We start from the raw sequence: 19791 nt of genomic DNA, 5'->3' as shown, positions 1-19791 counted from the left end.
ATAGCTTTGAATGTGAAATATGCTGTCATGGTTCATGGTATGACAAGTAATTTGAGATCGAAACCTGGATTTTTTTTTTTAATTTTCTGAGATATTTTTATCTCGTTCAAATCTTCTATTTTAGTTGACTTTTCTCTGACATTACTCCACCAGGACAATGGGGTGCACTGCCTCTTCAATGCCAGGTGGAGATAGAAATCTAGGTTCCCCGCTTCCCTTCCGCTGACATCCAGAGAGTGGGTAGCTCCTCATGATGGCTTAGCAGGGGTGGGAGTTCCAGCTCCCCACGTGGTATCCACTGATGGGGGTGGCCTCATTGCTGCTGGTTAGTAGTAAAAGTCCTGACTCTCTACTATGTCTCCTCCCGACCCACCCCAGTGGGAAGAAAGAAGGATGCCTCATTACTGACCACAGGGCGTGGGAATCTAGGCTCTCCATAAGGTCTCGAGTGACTCCTTGAGGGTGAGGTACCTTGTCATCAGCCAGCAGAGATGAAAGTCCTGGCTCCCTATATGACCTTCTCTGATGCCACCCCAGTTTGGATGTTAGGGCGCCTCGTTACACCATCATGAGGCTTCAGATCTAGACTCCCCACTCATCCTTTGCTCGTGTGTGTAGGGGGGAATGAGAGGCATAGTTTTTCTGTGGTGTTTGGCTAGAGGAAATAATTGTCTAAAAGTTTCCTGTCTTCCTAGGATGCCCTTTTCCTGGTCTTTCGGCTAGAGAAACGTGCTTTTGTTGAGGCTTTTTTTTTTGTCTGTACCCGTTGGTCTATCTGGGTTGCTAGCTTCTTTTGCCTCCAAATCTAGGGTATATGAGACAAAAAGATAACCCAGGGAACTCACCACTTTGTTGTTCCTTGGGCCCTGTGGTCCTTAGCCAGTCTGCCTTCTGCTCCCCACATTTCAGAGTTTTGTTACATTTGTTTTATATGTAGCGTATAAATATTTTTTTTAGTTGTTCTTAATGGGAGGAATAGAGGAAAGTATGTCTGTGGTCAGGAATTTGAGAAAACATTAGATCTCAGGTCTCTCCTACTGAATTCAGTTACTTAATTTTAACATACTTTTAAGGAAAATCATTATAGCAAGATTTTAGCATTTTCTTCTTTAAACTACTAGGATTAATCTGTGTTTGTAGGGATAGAAATTTTCCTATTTTAAATTAATGACAGAGGTATACTACTCATAATAATTAATCACCAGATAATCATTATTTTGACAGAAAAATAAAATTATAATTATTATGTTTAGAAAAACAAGTATATTAAATTATACTTTAAATGATTATAATTTTAATGTTCTTTTTATATATCCCTTATATTGATATATTATTTTACAATTAAGCTATAGAAAACAAAATTAAATAGCCATAAAATCTAAAATTTTTTCAAAAGTAAATTATTGTTCTCACTGACTATACTTCTCTGTAGATTTGCAAAGTAAAAAAAAATTGTTTTAATTAATTCATTGAATATTTATTAAAAACATAGTATGTGCCAGACGTTGTGCTAGAGAGATAATGATGAGCAAAATATATAGTTTCCATCTTAATCAAACACAGTGTTCTCCTACAGTAAAGTATCAAAATAAAAACTGAAATCAAATCTTCTATGAAAGCATTTTATATGTTTTTATGAATAGTGCTGCTCAAGAAAATTAGAATTTTATCTTTTGAGTATATTACTCCAGATACTATACAGAAAAAGACAGACTACTCAAGCAGTAGCATTTATCACTAATGTTTATTAAAGTTAAATTGAAAACAAAAATGATACCATGAAATGTTCCATTGGTATACAACGAACATATTTCAGTAGTTTCTGAAATATCTTGTAGATTTTTAATATTGTTTAAAGTGTAACATAGTTTAGACAGTGTTACCAACGATGGCCATGGCTGTTGATGGTTTATATTAACTGAAAGCTGTAAAATCATCCAAGGACTCTGTTAGCGTTAGAATAATAATTTACCAAGACAATTACCACATACTGGCATTTTTTTGCAGCTCTAATTCAGTATTATTAATAATGGATAAAATTGCACTTTTCTCATGTTGCTGTGGGCAGTAGGGAATTATTTCAATGAATATTTCAGCACATTATTTTAATCATTCTTCCACCAAATCCAAGTGGGCAGTATTTTATAGTTCTTAATTCAGTGTACTAAGAAACCATGGTCATTAAATTGCGAACTGTTTGTAGTGAGGTCTATCCTGTGATTTACAAGCCTTGTTAAAAACAGTGTAAAAGAATGCAAACTGTGCCATTAATACTTGTAATTTGATGCTGCATTTGTTACTAAACTCCCAGTGATGAATGTTTTCAGTAGAAGGAAGAACATTGTAAAGAAAGCAGAGCTGAATGTTATAATGCCTAAAATATGAGAATGTTACTATTTTAAGTTTTGTTCATTTGTAGAGGAAACATATGTATATAAACACAGTTGTAAAACATAAATATCTCAGAAGTTATCTTAATTTTCCAATGAGACCAAAGAAATAAAGATTTAACTGTATTAGTTATGAATTTAGAAGAGTTAAATTTACCATAGTTTATAATATGTAATGCCATTCATGTTCTTGATGAATTGAATAGAGAAAATATTTAATCCTTATAAAAAGAAAATGTGCAAAGCTTTTAAAATTTATTGTGTAAGCAGTCTGTAAATGTATATAACTTGAAAAAATGTACTTCCAGTTATACATCATTATTATTAGTTATTATTGTTTTTTATCTTCCCATTCTTAGCCAATTGCACGATTTCTGGCGTTTGGATTACTGGGAAGATGATCTTCGTCGAAGGAGACGGTTTGTCCGTAACGCATTTGGCTCCACTCATGCTGAAGCATTGCTCAAAGCTGCAATAGAATATGGTGAGTACCAGTGCCTCTCACACAAAAATACTCCTGGATGTGAGGTGACTCTCTGTGGTTGATAATTCTTTTTTTTCACTAGCATTTAAAATTCTCCATGTCATAAGCCAAAAATGTTATGTTCTGCTTCACCCTTCAGCATCATTTAAGTTATACTCATTCAACCCAATATTTCTCCCACTTGATGTATGTTAGGCTCTTCAGCTTCTTTGTGATAGATTAGAAGCCTCTACATAGTTGGTTATTACCCAGCATCCTTCTCATAGAGCCTAAAACAAGAGTAAAATCATTTTCCTTTTCAGCATCTTTCAAACTTTGATCTTTCAAACTTTTTCACCCAACGTGGAAAAAAAAATGTACTACTGTAAGTGTGTATTCAGATTTATATATTTTTATGTATAATTTGTGTGTGTATGTGTATATATATACACATATGTATACTGTGTGAATATAAATATATACATGAAATATATAGACAAATATGTGTACTGTTATGTATATACATATACACATGCACATACTTGTGTATTTAACTGAAACAAATGTCTTACTAATAACCTCATTACATGGCATTCTGTATTTTAACCCTATTCTATTCTGTTATTTTCAGTTTAATAAATAAATCATGCCTCAGTATGCCCATTAGGTTCCCAGTCCTCCAATGGATTGCAAATAAAGTTTGAAAAAGACCATCCAACATTAAAGATATCATCCACTATCACACTACAGTAGAACTGCACCCTAAGTTGTCCTTTATAAAATGTACAATAAATAGTAAATATCAAAATACTTTTTTTAATTAAATAAAAACGCTGCTACTTTAGATTGCTGTCCACCAAGAAGTATGCATAGGGCTATTCTCTCTGTTCACCTACTTTTTTTAAATTAATTAATTTATTTTTGGCTGCATTGTGTCTTTGTTGCTGCGCGCGGGCTTCCTCTAGTGGCGGTGAGCGGGGGCTACTCTTCTCATTGCGGTGGCTTCTCTTGCTACAGAGCACGGGCTTTAGGCGTCCGGGCTTCAGGAGTTGTGGCTCGCAGGCTCTAGAGCACAGGCTCAGTAGTTGTGGCGCACGGGCTTAGTTGCTCCGCGGCATGTGAGGTCTTCCCAGACCAGGGCTTGAACCCATGTGCCCTGAATTGGCAGGCAGATTCTTAACCACTGCACCACCAGGGAAGCCCAGTTCACCTATTTTTAAATGCTCTAAAAAGTTTAAGTTTGATTGATAATATAATTTTATAAACCATATACACTCAGAAAATAACGTTATTGAACACTGTCCATATGTTTTTGTTATTGACTACTTTTGTTCTCACAATCACTTGGGTTTTTATTATTTTAATTTTTATTTATTTGAGAGTAATAAATGAGCCATATGTTTTAAAATTTACCCTAATATATAACACAGATTGCCATTCATGTTCTTGATGGATTGAACAGGGAAAATATTTAATCCCAATAGAAAGAAAATGTGCACAACTTTTAAAATTTATTGTGTAACTAGTCTGTGAATTGGTATTACTTACTAAGGCTGGAAACACAAATAAATATGTGAGGATTTCATATGAAACATACCTAAGATAAAGTTAAAAAGTAACTTTATACAGTAAAAGTAACTGCAGGAGAGAATATGCTTTAAAAAAAATTATAGTTGACTTGTACTGTAGGGGATTTCTTTAATCAACTCAAAAAAAATCACCTAAGGATTCTAGCACCTAAGGATTTAGCACCAACTTAAAATGAGTTATTATCTTTATGTTCTACAGAAGAGATTCTTAGAAATATCTACTTAAAGTGGCATGCTTTATAATATGAACTTAAAAATTTTTAACTTCATTTCATATTCCCAACCATTTAGGCATTTTCATCAATTCATCTTGAATTCCTCTCATTAGAAATTAGAAACACCTAAAGACAACTTGTAACAGGGGTTAGGCTAGAGTGATATTATTAGTGACACTGTGTTGCCAGTACCTTAATTATATAGGATTCACATTATACTACATTCAGTGTTCTACAGGTTGCTTTTAGAAAAGGTCTGTTAGAAAAATATTTCTTTTGGTTCTCTATAAAAATGGATGCCTTATTTTGTATGTTCAATTTTTAAAATGTCTTTATTATTAAACCAGTGTCAAAGCTTATAAGAAACATATTTAAATTTTTTTATATTGACCTTTTTTTTTTTTTGATACGCGGGCCTCTCACCGCTGTGGCCTCTCCCGCTGCGGGGCACAGGCTCCGGACGCGCAGGCTCAGCGGCCATGGCTCACGGGCCCAGCCGCTCTGCGGCATGTGGGATCTTCCTGGACCGGGGCACGAACCCGTGTCCCCCGCACCGGCAGGCGGACTCTCAACCACTGCGCCACCAAGGAAGCCCCTATATTGACCTTTTTTTAAGACTGTCATGTCATGTTTTAGTAACATAGTAACCACTGTTAATGAACCTAAATTAAAAAATAATATTCTGATTTTGAAATAGATGAAAGATGTAGGTGTTAGTAAACATCCTCTGTGTGTCGTATGAACGTATTTTAAAATATGTAGTGGTTTATGAATTTGAAATAGTGGATCAGCAGCAGCATTCCAAACCTGTTATCCCTCCTGAGTTGGGTTCTTTGATAAAAGGAAAGTAGGGTATGTTTTTATTTTATACGTATCTAGAACAAAGACCACACGTATGCCATAAAATATTCAGGACATCTACATGGTACCCGTGCCAGATTTACTTCGTGGTCATTCTCGGGGTTAAGGTCGGGTAGTGGAAGACAAAAGAGAACAGAAACAATTCTACCTCCAAAAACAACTCTAGAGCACACCTCTGACTTCACATTTGTGAACTTCTAGAAGTGGGTAGAGAGTAGGGAGTAAAATATGGAGGATGTGAAGAGGTGAGTGGAAAGTACTCCCTGGAGTGATCTGTACATAGAAGTAGAAGGAGGAATTACAAACTGCCAAGAGAAAAACATAACATTGTATCTTCTTCCAAACTCTTAATGTGCCTTCTAACCTATGTTTAAAGTATTTCCTCAGAAGAATAGGAAGTAAAATAAATGTCAGTAATTATTACAAAGCACTTTATCCAATGAAAATAGATGTTGAAAGACTTAATTGAAAACATATTTTGTATATTTTAGAGAAAGGCTTTTATATGCACATATTGCCAGAACATTCATATAAAACTAACAGAACTCAGCCTATCATCTGGTCACTCTGCCTGCCATTAAACATTTAAATGTGTTTTAAGTACCTTAAAGTCTGGCAGTGTATAGACTAACATCCGAAAGATTTAATGTTTTGGTTTGTGTAGGCATAGATAAAGGGTATATTTATAGCACAAACCTACTAATTTTGAGAGAGCTTCTAGAACAAATTGAAATTCAATTTATTTCTTCCTCTTTATTAAATAATTAAAGTATTTCAAATTCTATCTTGAAAGTTAAATATTAAATGCACAGAAACTCTGCAGTAATCTATGGTCAAAAATTTTTTTCTATTCATCTACATTGTGGCAACAAAATTGTTTTAGGAACAAAAGATTTAATGAATGGAACTTTCAGTATGGCTAGAAATATTTGAATCAGGGATCAAAGTTTTCAGAATTTTAACCAAGTTGTACAAGCTGAGGGAATAACCTAAAATTACTTAAATAGGGAATATTTACATGGCCATCAAAGCAATCCCTGAGATTTGATCACTGGTCATGTCTCTCTGTTCCTGTAGTACACTATGTTTCAAGAATGTGAGCCTCTATTAATATATTGTAATAGAAGTGAAACTGAATTTGCAAGCTTAATGTTTTAACAAAAATGTTTTGAATCACTTGACTTTTCCTTTAATTCAAACAGTTTAGCTTAAATTATAGTTAAACTTTAATGTGATGGGCAGAAACATTTAGCTGTAATTTAAATTTCATGACATTCTATTTAGGCAATTTATTTGGAGCCACAAAACAAATATATTAACAATACTTGCTTTTAAATGAGCAAATAATCAGAATTAGATATATTTCTAAGGAGACAAAAAGGACAGTTATTGTACTTCATATTTGCTTTGCAAAGCTTTCTCTTCCATTTCATTATTAAAACTTTTGGTTGACCTTTTTCAGTTGGAAAACATCCTTAACACTGATGGAGTTTTTCCTGCTTCTTAGTAATACTAATGAGTTGAATAATTTATGAGGTTGTCATGTGCAAAAGATTTGGTGTGATTTGATATACTTTTCAGCCTCTAGTGTTGGAATGTGATTAATAAAAACCTAGAGGCATGTAATTTTTTTTGCTGGTGTTTAATGCTCTAATTTCATATGTATTGAATGTGTTTTTTGGGTGTTTTCTGATAGTAAAATCTCATACAAGTGCAAATTTAATTGATTACCGGGAATTTTACAGACCATAGCAGTGGAAGAATATAAGGAAAATATTTTAAACTATAAATTCATTTTCTGATCTGCAGGGCTTTTGTCTTCAGGGCAAATTAGCTAATAAGGAAATGATTGAAAAAGGAGGATTTTGTATATTGTTTGTATGTTTAAATAAAACCTAAACCAGACAAATTTTGGTCCATTTCTGATGCTGAAAGATTATGGTGTCAAAGAATAGTTAAAATCTTAATAAGTTTGGTTGTCTTTGTTGATTGTCAATTACCATGTAGGACTCTGTTCCCTTTCCATGAAATTATAGTGGAGCAATGTTTCATCAAAGCCTAAGATCTCAAGCTCCCTGTCTGCGATCAAAGCCATCATCCTAAATAGGTCTGATCAGGCATCGCAGAGGAGGGCAGGTTGTTTTAGCCAGAGGAAAAAAAAAACATGGAGCAAAGATGACAAAATTAATCATTCATTTCTTTGGCAATAAATAATAAGATATGCTGAGAACTGCAAATGAGAACATCCTTAGGTTCCTCAGAGATGTATCTGCTTAACACCCAATTTATCTAAGCTTGTGAAGCCATCAAGATATGACCTTGATGGATAAAAAGCAGCTCTGTAATGAATCTGGAATTAAATTAGTTTTGATGGTGTATGCATGGCTACTGTAAGGTGCTACTTGCAGTCATCAAGACATAAGAAAACACTGAGAATAAAAAAGTACTAGTGCAGCTATATACAGTTGTTGAGACAGGAGCTTCAAATTATCTGACTTCATTTTTTTCTGACTTCAGTTTTTTGAAGAGTTTACATTTATAATAGTTGGAAACGATGATTTGATTGTTTTACCGAGTGGTTTATTGTTTGTACCATGTAGTCTCTAGCAAATGTCTTCTTATTGTTCATTGATATGTCCATTTTAGTTGGTGTATTATTAATTAAATCTTCATATCTGGAATGAAATAGATGATATGATTATTGTTAAAATAATTTATTGAAAAGTTAATGATGTAAATTTTTTACAAGCGAGAGAAAGGCATACATGGAGTCATCTTTCAGCTCTTTTTTGATGCCAGTGTCATATTTTAATACAGTCTTATCTTCACTCTATGGTTTTATAGTCTCTTAAAATAATTTAAATGGATTATATAAATGCTGACTTATAAAATATGCTTATAAAACACATTTTAAAGTTTTTGTGTAACAGCATTTTCATATCAACAAAGGTTTTAACAACTCCCCTGTTTTTATGTGAAGCTTCAGATGGAAGGCTTTAAACTGATTCAGAGGAATCAAGTGGCTTCATTAATTTAAAAGCATTTATTGAATATCTTGTACATGCCATGCATGCACTAAATGTTGAATACAGAGGCTGAGGCACAATTTCTGCCTTCTCACAGCACATAGTTTAGTGCAGTGTGTCTCAGCAGGGGTGGAAGTCAGCGTGTGCTACTGGCATCTAAAGGGTAGACACCAAGAATTCTGCTAAAATACCTGACTATTCACTGGGCAGCTCCCCAGAATGACAACCAAAATCCAGCCCAAAACATCAGTAGTGCCTAGGTTGAAAAATCCTGGTCTAGTGGAAAGAAATAAGCAGTTCTCGTAGAGGGAGGTGGTACTTCATAAAGGAACACAGGGAAGGTGACTAACGCTGGACCTATCGGGTTGGAGTCAGCTTCACAGAAATAATTACTTATGAACTGACTTGAGAGAAGATTAGGAATTTACCAGGTGAGCAGGGAAGAGCAGAGTTAATAACAGAAATTTCCAAGACATGGAGGCATAAAAGACCCTAACTTCCTTCTTTGAATGACCTCAATATTTTGCACTTGGTAATAGGTCACCTTGTAAAGTTATCAGAAAGTATTTTGATTTTAAGTATTTTATATTCTGAGATAAAAGAAAAACCACTTGAGGACAGGAATCATATCTTTCACCTATTCCATTTAAAGCATCCACATTAATACAATTTTTTGTACTTTGTTGCTGTCTTTTATTTAATTGATAATTCATTCATTTCAACATACACAGTATTTTAACCACATTCATTCATCCTTCTCAATAACAGCATTGAAGTATGATAGTCTACAGAATAGATCTATAAGTACGGCATTTTCAAATTCTGAAATATGTTTTTTATGTCTGTACTTTATTTCCAGTTAGAGCATCAAAAGCCACTAAAGATAAGGAGCTGACAAAATTATATTAATAGATCTATTGCTAAGTGGCATGGAACTGCTCATAATCTTGCTTATATTTTTAGACTAATTTTTATAAAGTGTACATAAAATTACATTTATAAATAATTAAAATACAGTATGATAGATATTTTTATCAAGGTGTATTAAAAATGCTATGCAAACTCAGTGAAGAGGGCTGGCTAACTGAAGAAATAAATTTTAGCTAAACTTGAAAGGATAAATGGATATCTACCCAAGACAGTAAGTGAGGTGGTGGTAACATGGTGGAAGGGACCACACAACATGATGTGTCCAGGGAATGAAAGTGGTGCTGCTTGATGGAACACAAGATAGTGTGGGGAGATCGTACAAAGATGAGCTGAAAAGGCTGCTTGGAACTATACTGTGAAGGGATCTGTCAATAGAGCTATTAAAGGATTTTTATTTGGGAAAATGACAGACTATAGAAATTAAGTGGCATGCTAACTAATAAATGGTAGATAGAGCAAAATCTCAATCTAAATACCGCGATCTTCCTATACAGTGTGTTGCTGTAGATAAATTTGGAATTTTCCCAAGTGTATGAGCATTATTGAACTTCCCCTCTCTAAAAGTTTACCTGCTAAATTTTGGCCCACTCATACAGCCTGTCATCCACAGAGATTTATCAGTACAGGTGAACTTAGAGTCGTTCACAGACTGTGCATTCAATGTCATTTATAAAAACATAATTTAAAATGTCTTTAGGGCTTCCCTGGTGGCGCAGTGGTTGAGAGTCCGCCTGCCGATGCAGGGGACGCGGGTTCGTGCCCCGGTCCGGGAGGATCCCACATGCCGCGGAGCGGCTGGGCCCGTGAGCCATGGCCTGCGCGTCCGGAAAGTCTTTAGTGTTTTTAAAAGTGCTTTCGATAACCTATACCAGCACCATCTCTTAGCTATCCCAGTTTTTAATAATTAAAGAGAAATTCCTGTTAAATTACGTCTTCCTTCCATGTCTCTGAACCAGTTGCTTATCTATCCAAAACATCTCCTACCCCCCATTTCTCAGAGTTTTAAAGTAAATTTTCCACACTGCATTTTGTGGCAGGCTTAGAAAAGAAACACCAAGCATCATTCCCCAGGTTAATGCCATCCACTGCCAGGGGAAGTCTCCCCACCCTTTAAGCCCTCATTCAAGCTGTCCAGTTCATCTTTTCTTTAATTCCAAGAATGCCAAAACTTTCTTCCTTCCATTCTGCTACTCATTGGCTATCTACCCCTCTTGACTCAGGATGAAAGGTTTCTTTCCTTTGTTCGTTTTCCCCTCCCTCCCTCCCTCCCTTCCTTCCTTCCCTCCTTCCTTCCTTCCATCCTTCCTTCCTTCCTTCCTTCCACCTTCCCTCCCTTCTTTCCTTCCTGAAAAGAAACATAGTCATTGTGGAAAATCCAGAAAACGCAAAACAATTTTAAAGAAGGGGGAAAAAGTCACTCATAGACAGCCGTCAAGATAGCTGCCTTTACCATTTTAATGTATTTATTCCTGCTGGTCTTTTTCTAAGCATACTTTAACGTAAGGACCAAACACTATGCTATGTACTCAAACAGTCACGAAGATGAATAATGCATTATCTCTGCTCTTCATGATATTTAGAGGGTTCCAAACTAGCCCAAGTTTTCTATATGTTTTAGCACTTTTTTCCACAAGTAAAGTGTGCCATGTGATTTTCAATGTAATGAAATCCTATTTAAAATATTTTAAAATCACCCTAACTTAATGGCTAATCAAAATCCTACCACATAATATTCTCCTACCACAGAGATTCTACGTTTATCATCATGTATATTTTTAAAATATGGCTTATCAAATTTCCCTTAAAAAGCATAGAATGCAGTTTTCTACATTTATTCCATTAAGATTATTAAGTTAGCATTTCATAGTTATATAATGCTGTACTTAAATTCAATAATATTTTCTTGTACCTTTTTTAATTGCATTTTTACTGTTTAAAAATGCTATTTATGAATATCCCCTTTGTTGGTCTGCTCTAAGAAATATTGCTTATATATGAATATTTTGAATTAGGAATAAATGAAATTCCATTTTTGCTGTCAGAACCAAATTGTAAAAATGCATTGCATGTCTTTGAAAATCAGTATACTCTATTAGCAGGCCTGTCAATATAAAAAGTGCATTCCCTTTCCACCTCTTGCTCTAATAACCTCTTCTGTGTTACTCTGAGGCAGTTCACATAATCAGAGTATATTGTCAGCTTACTGGAGTTGGGGAAGCATGAAATGAAAATCACGTTAATATTGATCCAATTCTTTTACTTGCAAGTGTCCTTGATGTCCTTCTCCACAGAGCAATAACTGTTGATGTTAGGTAGCCATTTTCTTTTATTTCTTATAGTCCAGTAAATCATTTACAAGCATAACTAATGTGAATAAGAACTTACCACTTAGAATAATAATCTGTGAACATTCCATCTTAATTAATGTCCATATTGCTAATTCTGGATATTTACTCTGCCGTTGAAATAAGTTCTTCAAGCTTTTCAGAGAACAGCCTACCTGCAGATGTAATGTTTATGTCTAGTTTAAAACAATCAAAAGTCTGTACAAGTTACTCATGCTGTACTCTAATTTTATGTGATATAACGATGTATTAAAATGGACCATAAATAGTAATATCAGTTATTGATTCAGGTAAGCATTACCATTTCTGAATCAAATTCATTATAAATTTGAAGCTGGTATCTTGGTAGTTTTATGGTGATATAGATAATATCTATTTTGAATTACAAAATATATTCTCTGTCAACAGAAATGAATTGAAGTGAGAACCATGGTTAAATCCAATGCATTCAGACTAAAATACCCACAACTAAGAAATGAAGAATTTGATGTGTAAACTGTCCAGATTTTTTATCTGTATTAATTAAATTTAGTCAATAACTATTCAGATTTTTACGTAAAGTGTGTTTGAAACAACAAATAGAAATTGTTTATTTGAACAGAAACAGTCTATTTCATTTATAGAAATACTTTCATAAAAAGATTTTGTATTGATAAAGTGAGGCTCCTGACTCAACATCAAATATAAAAGAGCAAAAAAGATACCTGAGTTTTCCAGTCATTCTTTCCAACAGTGTTTTGTTTTGTTTTGTTTTGTTTTGTTTTGTTTTTCCGGTACGCGGGCCTCTCACTGTTGTGGCGCCTCCCGTTGCGGAGCACAGGCTCCGGACGCGCAGACTCAGCGGCCATGGCTCACGGGCCCAGCCGCTCCGCGGCACGTGGGATCCTCCTGGACCCTCCCCACACGAACCCGTGTCCCCTGCATCGGCAGGCGGACCCCCAACCACTGTGCCACCAGGGAAGCCTTCCAATAGTGTTTTTATTCTGTATCACTAACAGTCCTTACCATTAGGATTTTTCTATTGCAAAGACTGTTTTTTCTTTAATCCTGTCCTATACAGAAGATGATTTTTTTTTTTTCAGTCCTTGGCCTTCAGCAGGTCTTTCCTTCTATGTCATCATCATTTACGTTACTTAAGAAGGGAAATACTATGTCTGTGCTATAAAGTCAAAGGCAAAATTTAATTTTGAATTTAAATTATTTACAAAGAAAAATACTTACTTTTCAGTAAATGATTGTTACAGTGAAGTTTGTTCTATGTATGTACTACTGCTTTTATCTCACATTAAGATTGACATAAAACATTTTTGAGTGTTAGGTTTCTCAATACAACAAAAAACATTCTTTCATCTTGTTTAAAATGTTCAAAATTGTAAAATTCTCAGTAATAGATTGATTCATACGTATTATTGCACAAGATCATATCACCATATTTAATGTAATTAGTTGGGAGTATTTATCTTAAAATCTTTTCCTTTTAGTGGAAATTAAATAATATCATCGGAGTTACTAAAAGCGCTGTTCTGTAAAGATATTTGTTGCTCTGATTTCAGCTTTAATGAGAAGAAGTAATGTCTATTTAAAATTTCCCAAAGTATTTATGTGTCATTAATACTCCTAAAAGAAGTATTTAGGTTTGAAAATGAATTGCAGCATTTTCTCTTACGTAAGGGGAGATTTTTGTCAAAACACATTTCCCAAGCTAAAAATGTTGTGAAATGGTGTATATTGAAAAGAATTTCTCCTCCAAAAAAGACTGCCATCTTAAACTGATTTCAAGATGTTTAGAAACATTAGAATTTCCTGATATTACATTTAGATAAAATTAAAATGAGACTAAATTTCCATTCTTCCCATTTCCTTCCAATGATGGAAGAAAAGTATGTATTAAATGGCTCATCTTTATAATTCTCTAAAACAAATTGCAATATCAACTTTGTTGAGAAAGCAATTTTTTCCTTATCCAAGATATTAAGAACACTTATATTCTTAAGATGCCTATATACAAAATCCAAAATGCATGTCAAATATATTGATGCTTATGTAATTTTATTTAATAATATCTTTAAATGAATAATATGGTTATTGAGGGAAAATCAGTTTTTAATGTAAGCTATTTACACTCCATTCAGCTTTACAAACACTTCATGGTACCTGCCTACACGCTATCCTTGCTGTCTTCAGGAATTATCTGATCTAGGGGAGGTGTTGAAGGCTCGTATTGCCTTGTAATGAATATAAACAGTGTTACAACAGCATGATGGAAGGAAGAAGATTAATCCCAATTGAAGGAAAGGAAACCATTATTTGTTGAATACTCATTATTGACTAGGTATCGTGCTAATAAGACCTTAGACGCATCCGTTATCTTATTTGAGTTTTTAAATCCTCACATCAGCCTGCTTTTTCCCCCTTTATATAAATCTTAGGCAGCGTTATTGTAAGCAATAAAGCATTGGTTGTATTCTTGTTCATTTTTAAATTATGTACTTAGTAAACTTTTAATACTCTTGTTAGTTTATCAACATTTTAACAAACATTTTGAGAGCTTATTATATAAATAATATTCACACATTTCACAGTATTTCAGCATTCATTGTCTATTTCAACATTGCAATAATCCTGTGAGAGTTCAGTTAAAAAATACTTGGTTCTCTTTCAACGGGGTAGGAAACTGAGGTTAGGAGATTGGTCTGGATATATTTGTAAAATACGTTTTTAATGGATGTTTGCAGGAAAAATAAAGTAAGAATTGCAAATCACACAGTCCACCTTACTCATTTATGAGGAAACTGTAAAGGACATAAAGAGAAAAGTAACTTTTCTTAAGTACTGTACATATAAAATGATTAATATGCAAATTATTATTGTATTTTCATGTGCTCACTCAACAAATATTTATTGATTGCCACTTTTTTTTGACACTCGGTACACTGGAAATTAAAATCTAATACGAGAATACCTAAATAAAAGACTTAAGAAAAATATCAAAAAATAATATATTTTGACTTACAAGATACAAAATTTATACAGTGAATAGAATACTCAACTAAACTGCATTCTGAACGACAGAGCAGGTAAGAGAATTCCTTGTAAAAGAAATTACACATGTCAGACTTAAAGGTTTGAAACAGTGTGGCATGTTTGGGAACAAAAGCATTCAGCTCTTGGAGAATATAAAGTGTGAAGAGGTCAAATCGGTAAATTAGTGAGATATTAAATAAGCAGGGGCCAGCTCATGAGTCTTACACCATGTACTTAAATTGTACAGATCAAATAACATGGAAAATGTGTTCTTACAGAGTAGATATACATAATATAGGTAGATAAGTAGATAGGTAGGTAGATACACATGTATGTTCATGTATCATTTTAATAAATGAAAATTAAAGCCATATTTCCATACTCAATGGAAAATAAATGATAACTATAATATAAAACTGGTAAGAAGCCCCTGCTACACTAAAATTGGCTTGTTATGGGTTTATATCTTTTCTCTTCGTGCGTTAACCACACAGACATGATTTATTGTTTCCCTATTATTAGAAATTACTTTTTTCCTTATTGGTATAGATGTTTTGGAGTTGTCTATAGAATAATTCCTTAAACAGAAATAAACTACTTTATAGTATTTTTCTTTACATTAACTGTTTATGTGTATCGATAGAAAAAGACATGATGGGCAAATGAAATTTCTTTGCCTTAATTGCCCAGACTTTCCAGTTAGACATATTCTCTGAATATTATCAAGATAAGTTAATGTCTCTTAACTTATCACTTCTATATTTTAACTTACCCTTGTTTAAAATAACAATATAATTTTTAAATGATAATTAATAATTATTATTATAGTAGTAATAATGCTAGAGTATAATAACAGTACTAAAAACAGAAACATAGTTTTCTCGTTATTTCACTTTTAAAATATACTTTGTTTCACATGGATCCTTATTATTAAGAGAAATATTACAAAAGAGGAGCTTCATTTAGGTTCATGTAATGCAGTATTCTATATTAGATGGCATTTTCACATACAGAGCTTTAAGCATATTTACTTACTAAGAAATCTAATGTGTATAGGATGTTTTCCTGTATTTGTTATTTGTAACATGATGTGGAAAATAAGTATAATTTTTGGATTTGGCTTCATTAATCTATAATTTGGTGGAATTTTTTATTCTGAAACCTTTCAAATTTTATGGCATTTTAATGTTTTCTTAGAAAATAAGGGTGTATGTCTAGCCTATCCAGCTTAACACATAATTCACATTTTCAAAGCTAAGGTATTCTGGTGGTTTGTGGTACTCGCTTGTTAATTTCCTGATGAATGGCTAAAGAGGCCAAGAAGTGCACTCAGTCCAACATGTCTTCTGAAGATAGATGATCTCAAATAAATTCTCTTCCCAATCAGATTTTGATTTGCTGGGTGTTAAACCAATTCTTTCTAAGGACAGTGTTTATAAGCCTTGTAATGAGACAGCCCTTTGAGACCTTACCTCTTTTTGCCTGTAATTTTGATAAATGAAAGTCTAATTCATAAAGGATATTGTGATTGAAAAGCACCTTTGGATCTCATACACTTTCATTTAGATAAATGTTTGGTGCAGTATCATAAAAATCAGGAAGTTTACTGAGCTGCAAACTGATAACACTTCAACAGGGACGATAAGTTCGGTGTGTTGGTAGGGATTAGTTTACTACATATCTTTTGAAGACATAATTGTTTTACTGCTTTAAAACTAGAGGGGGTAAAATTGAATATACATTTCTTAAATATAATATACATTTGAGAGCTCACATTCCTTTGACTAAATTTTCTTTATTGGAAGATTTTAATTTTATTTTATATTTTTAATAACACAAGAGTAATGTAAAGCCTTTTTTAAAAAAGACAAAGCAGAATGCACACAGTTGTGATACAAGGAAAAACTTGCTTTATTAAGCTGACTCATGCATAAAGGGCTTTATTGACTATTTCATGTAAAGAACCAAGTTCCCTTTCATGTGAATTCATAGATTCTTCAATAAGCGCTCAAACTGAAGGCAATTCACCAAGAATCTCTGAGATATCCTGGAATCTTCAGGTTAAGAGATATCCAGAGGTAACTACTATGTCTCAGGTTATTCATTTATTCAGTATTTATGAGGACTTGCTGTGTCCCAGGCAGTGTGCTAATAACTGGGATTACAAAGACAGAAGGATGTTTCTAGTCATCCAGGAAGGAGCTTCCAGGCTGTGTGGAGATAACAAGCGCACAAAAGATTATAATACATATAACTACTAGAGTAGCAGGATTTACGAAGCATAAGGGATGGGACTTCCCTGGCGGTCCAGTGGTTAAGACTCTGCACTTCCAACGCAGGGAGCACAGGTTTGATCCCTGGTTGGGGTCTAAGATCCCACATGCCGCGCTACACGGCCAGAAAAAACATCGTGTGGGAGAGTGCACACAAACCTGCCTTAAGAAATCAGAGTGGGGAACTCTGGGTGGGTAGACTTGAACTTCCGTTCAGCAAGTGTTCATGGCACACCTGCTGAGTACCAGGCACTGAGGCTGCAGAATGAGGCTATAGCCCAGTGGAGAAGACATACACATAACAGATAGCACCCACTCAGTGTGGTTGAGTTCTGTGTAGACTGTGAAAGTATGGATTGGTTAGGAAAGGCACCTGAAGGAGGTGAGTTTTGAAGGTTAAGTAAGAATTAGCCGAACAAAGGAGGAAGGAAGGGACATACCATATTGAGGGAATACTTTTAGCACAGGTAAAGAGGTCTGAGAAAACATGACATAGTTTGGAAGCTGTAAATGGTCCAGTATTGCTCATGGGGGAGTAAGAAAAACTAAGACAAAACTGGTAATGAGAGGGTAAAAGGCCTTAATCAGTCATGTTAAGGGGTTTAGATTTGTATCCTAGAGTAGAAGCCTTGCACTGAGTGTTGTTGATTGGGAGGGGTTAACACACAATATTAAGCAGGAAAATATTCTCAACTTATTAGTGTTTAATAATAATACTCTGACAAAAGTATGGAGGGTGGTGTGAATAAGGGAGCTATTAAGGCCTTCTAAACCAGAATGATGATGGCTTGAGATGGGTCGAGTCCGTCCCCTTACAGAATGAATCCTGTGTCTGTGGCTTAATTAAGTGGGTAGATCAAAACAGGAGAAGGTGAAGAAGCAAAAGATAATTCGTTCAGTTAGGGAAACGTGGAACTAGGAATATCCAGCTGAAGATGCCTAGTAGAAATATGGCTATAAAGACCTCAGGAGAGATTTCTTGGTTATTAATCACTGGATTTGCCTCTTTGTTCTCAGATGATGCAAGCTCCGAGTTTCTCAAATTAAGTTACTACCCAAGAAGCAAACAATGTATAAAGATAGCTGTCCCCAGAAGATTACTGTTGTGCGGGCTTTATATCACCAAGAATCCAAATGAAATTAAGATAAGGTTCTGGAGCATTCAGTAATCAATCCTCAAGCTTTTATTCCAGAAATAAGAATCATCTGTGGGCCAGTGAAAGAGGACTACACATATAAGCCATTTAATTCCCCTCACCTTCCATGTAGCATTGATCTGTATGTCTCTGAAGTATTTATTGAAAGACATATTTAACAATCTGTTACTTTATATTGTTAAGCTATATTTAAACCATGCTCTCTAGTTGCTATTGTCCAGTAAGAGCTAGGATGACAGACGGTACCTCTCAGCCAGTGACACTCTACAGTGCTGTCATGACATGCTGTGTTCCTCAACATGTGTTTTTTACTCCTCTCTGGGCTACATTTGCGTCAATTTGTTAATGTTTTAGCAAACAGAATTGGCTCTGAGTCACTAACAAAAAGAAATGTGAAAGCTGCAAAGAAAGAAGCTAACAGTCTGGTTTACAATGCAAGTTTTACCACAGCTAGATGCATGTCCAAGAAAATGGTTGAGCAAATATCCACAGGCAGTAAGGGACTGTTGGAAGTCCTGTACTGGGCCTAGGAGAATTGACCGGAAGTATTCATTGTTCACTGGAGAGGATTTTGGCCAAAGGCATGACAAGATTTGCAGAGTAATTACATGTGTACACAATACCATAACATCCCCTAAAACTATGATACAAAAATACTGTGTAGCAGTGATTTATTAGGCTCCCATATTCAGGAATATATCCACTATACCAAATGAAATGTGAAGGTGTTTTTCTAGTTAATGCTGCTCCTTGAAGCCTATATCCTAATACTAAAGCTAGAACACAGTAAATTACACCATTTTCTTCCAGGTTGAATTCCAACTTCAAGTGACATGAAATAAAGGTATTTCTTAGCTGTATACATATAATTTACTTGTAGCTGAGATAATTTCAGATTCAATGGCACCTGCCAAAGCAGATGTTTGAATGCAAATATTGAAATATTTGTTAAGCAGTCAAATCCATGAGAGATTTAAATGTGTTGTAATTTCTAACCTGCGCCTTGATTAACAAGTTAATGCTAGGTCAACTCTTGCTATATTTCAATTTTTCTGAGTTATTTTTTGTGTGTTTGAATTTTGGCATTTTGTACTATTTTTTTATATCAAAATAAGGATATCACTTTAGAAAGCCATTATTTATTTCATCCATTGCTAGGAAATAGCTGTTTTGATGTACATTTTACGTCTACATCATTCCTTACTCTGCCTTGCTGTAGCTTCCTAGTAACAATCATTTCTCCCTTCAGATGTGAATGCTTTCTTCATACTTACCTACTTTAAAAAATGATCTGATCAGTTGATTATCTAATTCACACTGAAGTATAATTGTGTAAAAGTGTTTAATTTTATGGATCAGAAAACCAGGTTTGTGGTGAAGTACAGATTTTTGGTAGAAAGTGCAGCTATCTTAGAGTCCCAAGTCCTAGGTTCCCCATGTAGCTTTCTCAGCCTGTTCCTCATCTGCAACATAAGAGCAGGCGATTACACCCCTTGCCTTTCTCGTGGCGTTACTTAG

General features: G+C 34.5%; 1 protein-coding gene across 6 annotated transcripts in view; it reads left to right on the top strand.

Annotated features, from left to right (window-relative positions):
- NBEA (neurobeachin) overlaps window positions 1–19791 on the top strand; it is a 618768-nt gene that overhangs the window by 380882 nt on the left and 218095 nt on the right. For all 6 annotated transcript variants that reach the window (XM_029209906.1, XM_029209902.1, XM_029209901.1 and 3 more), the window contains one exon: window positions 2750–2874. In XM_029209906.1, coding sequence (XP_029065739.1) covers window positions 2750–2874 — 125 coding nt within the window. The remainder of the gene's footprint in view (window positions 1–2749; window positions 2875–19791) is intronic.

Source organism: Monodon monoceros, unplaced genomic scaffold (assembly GCF_005190385.1).
Source record: "Monodon monoceros isolate NGI ecotype Baffin Bay Population unplaced genomic scaffold, NGI_Narwhal_1 Super_Scaffold_8, whole genome shotgun sequence".
NCBI lineage: Eukaryota > Metazoa > Chordata > Mammalia > Artiodactyla > Monodontidae > Monodon > Monodon monoceros.
The sequence above is the reverse complement of the archived record's forward strand: the minus strand, read 5'-3'. Positions and strand labels throughout refer to the sequence as shown.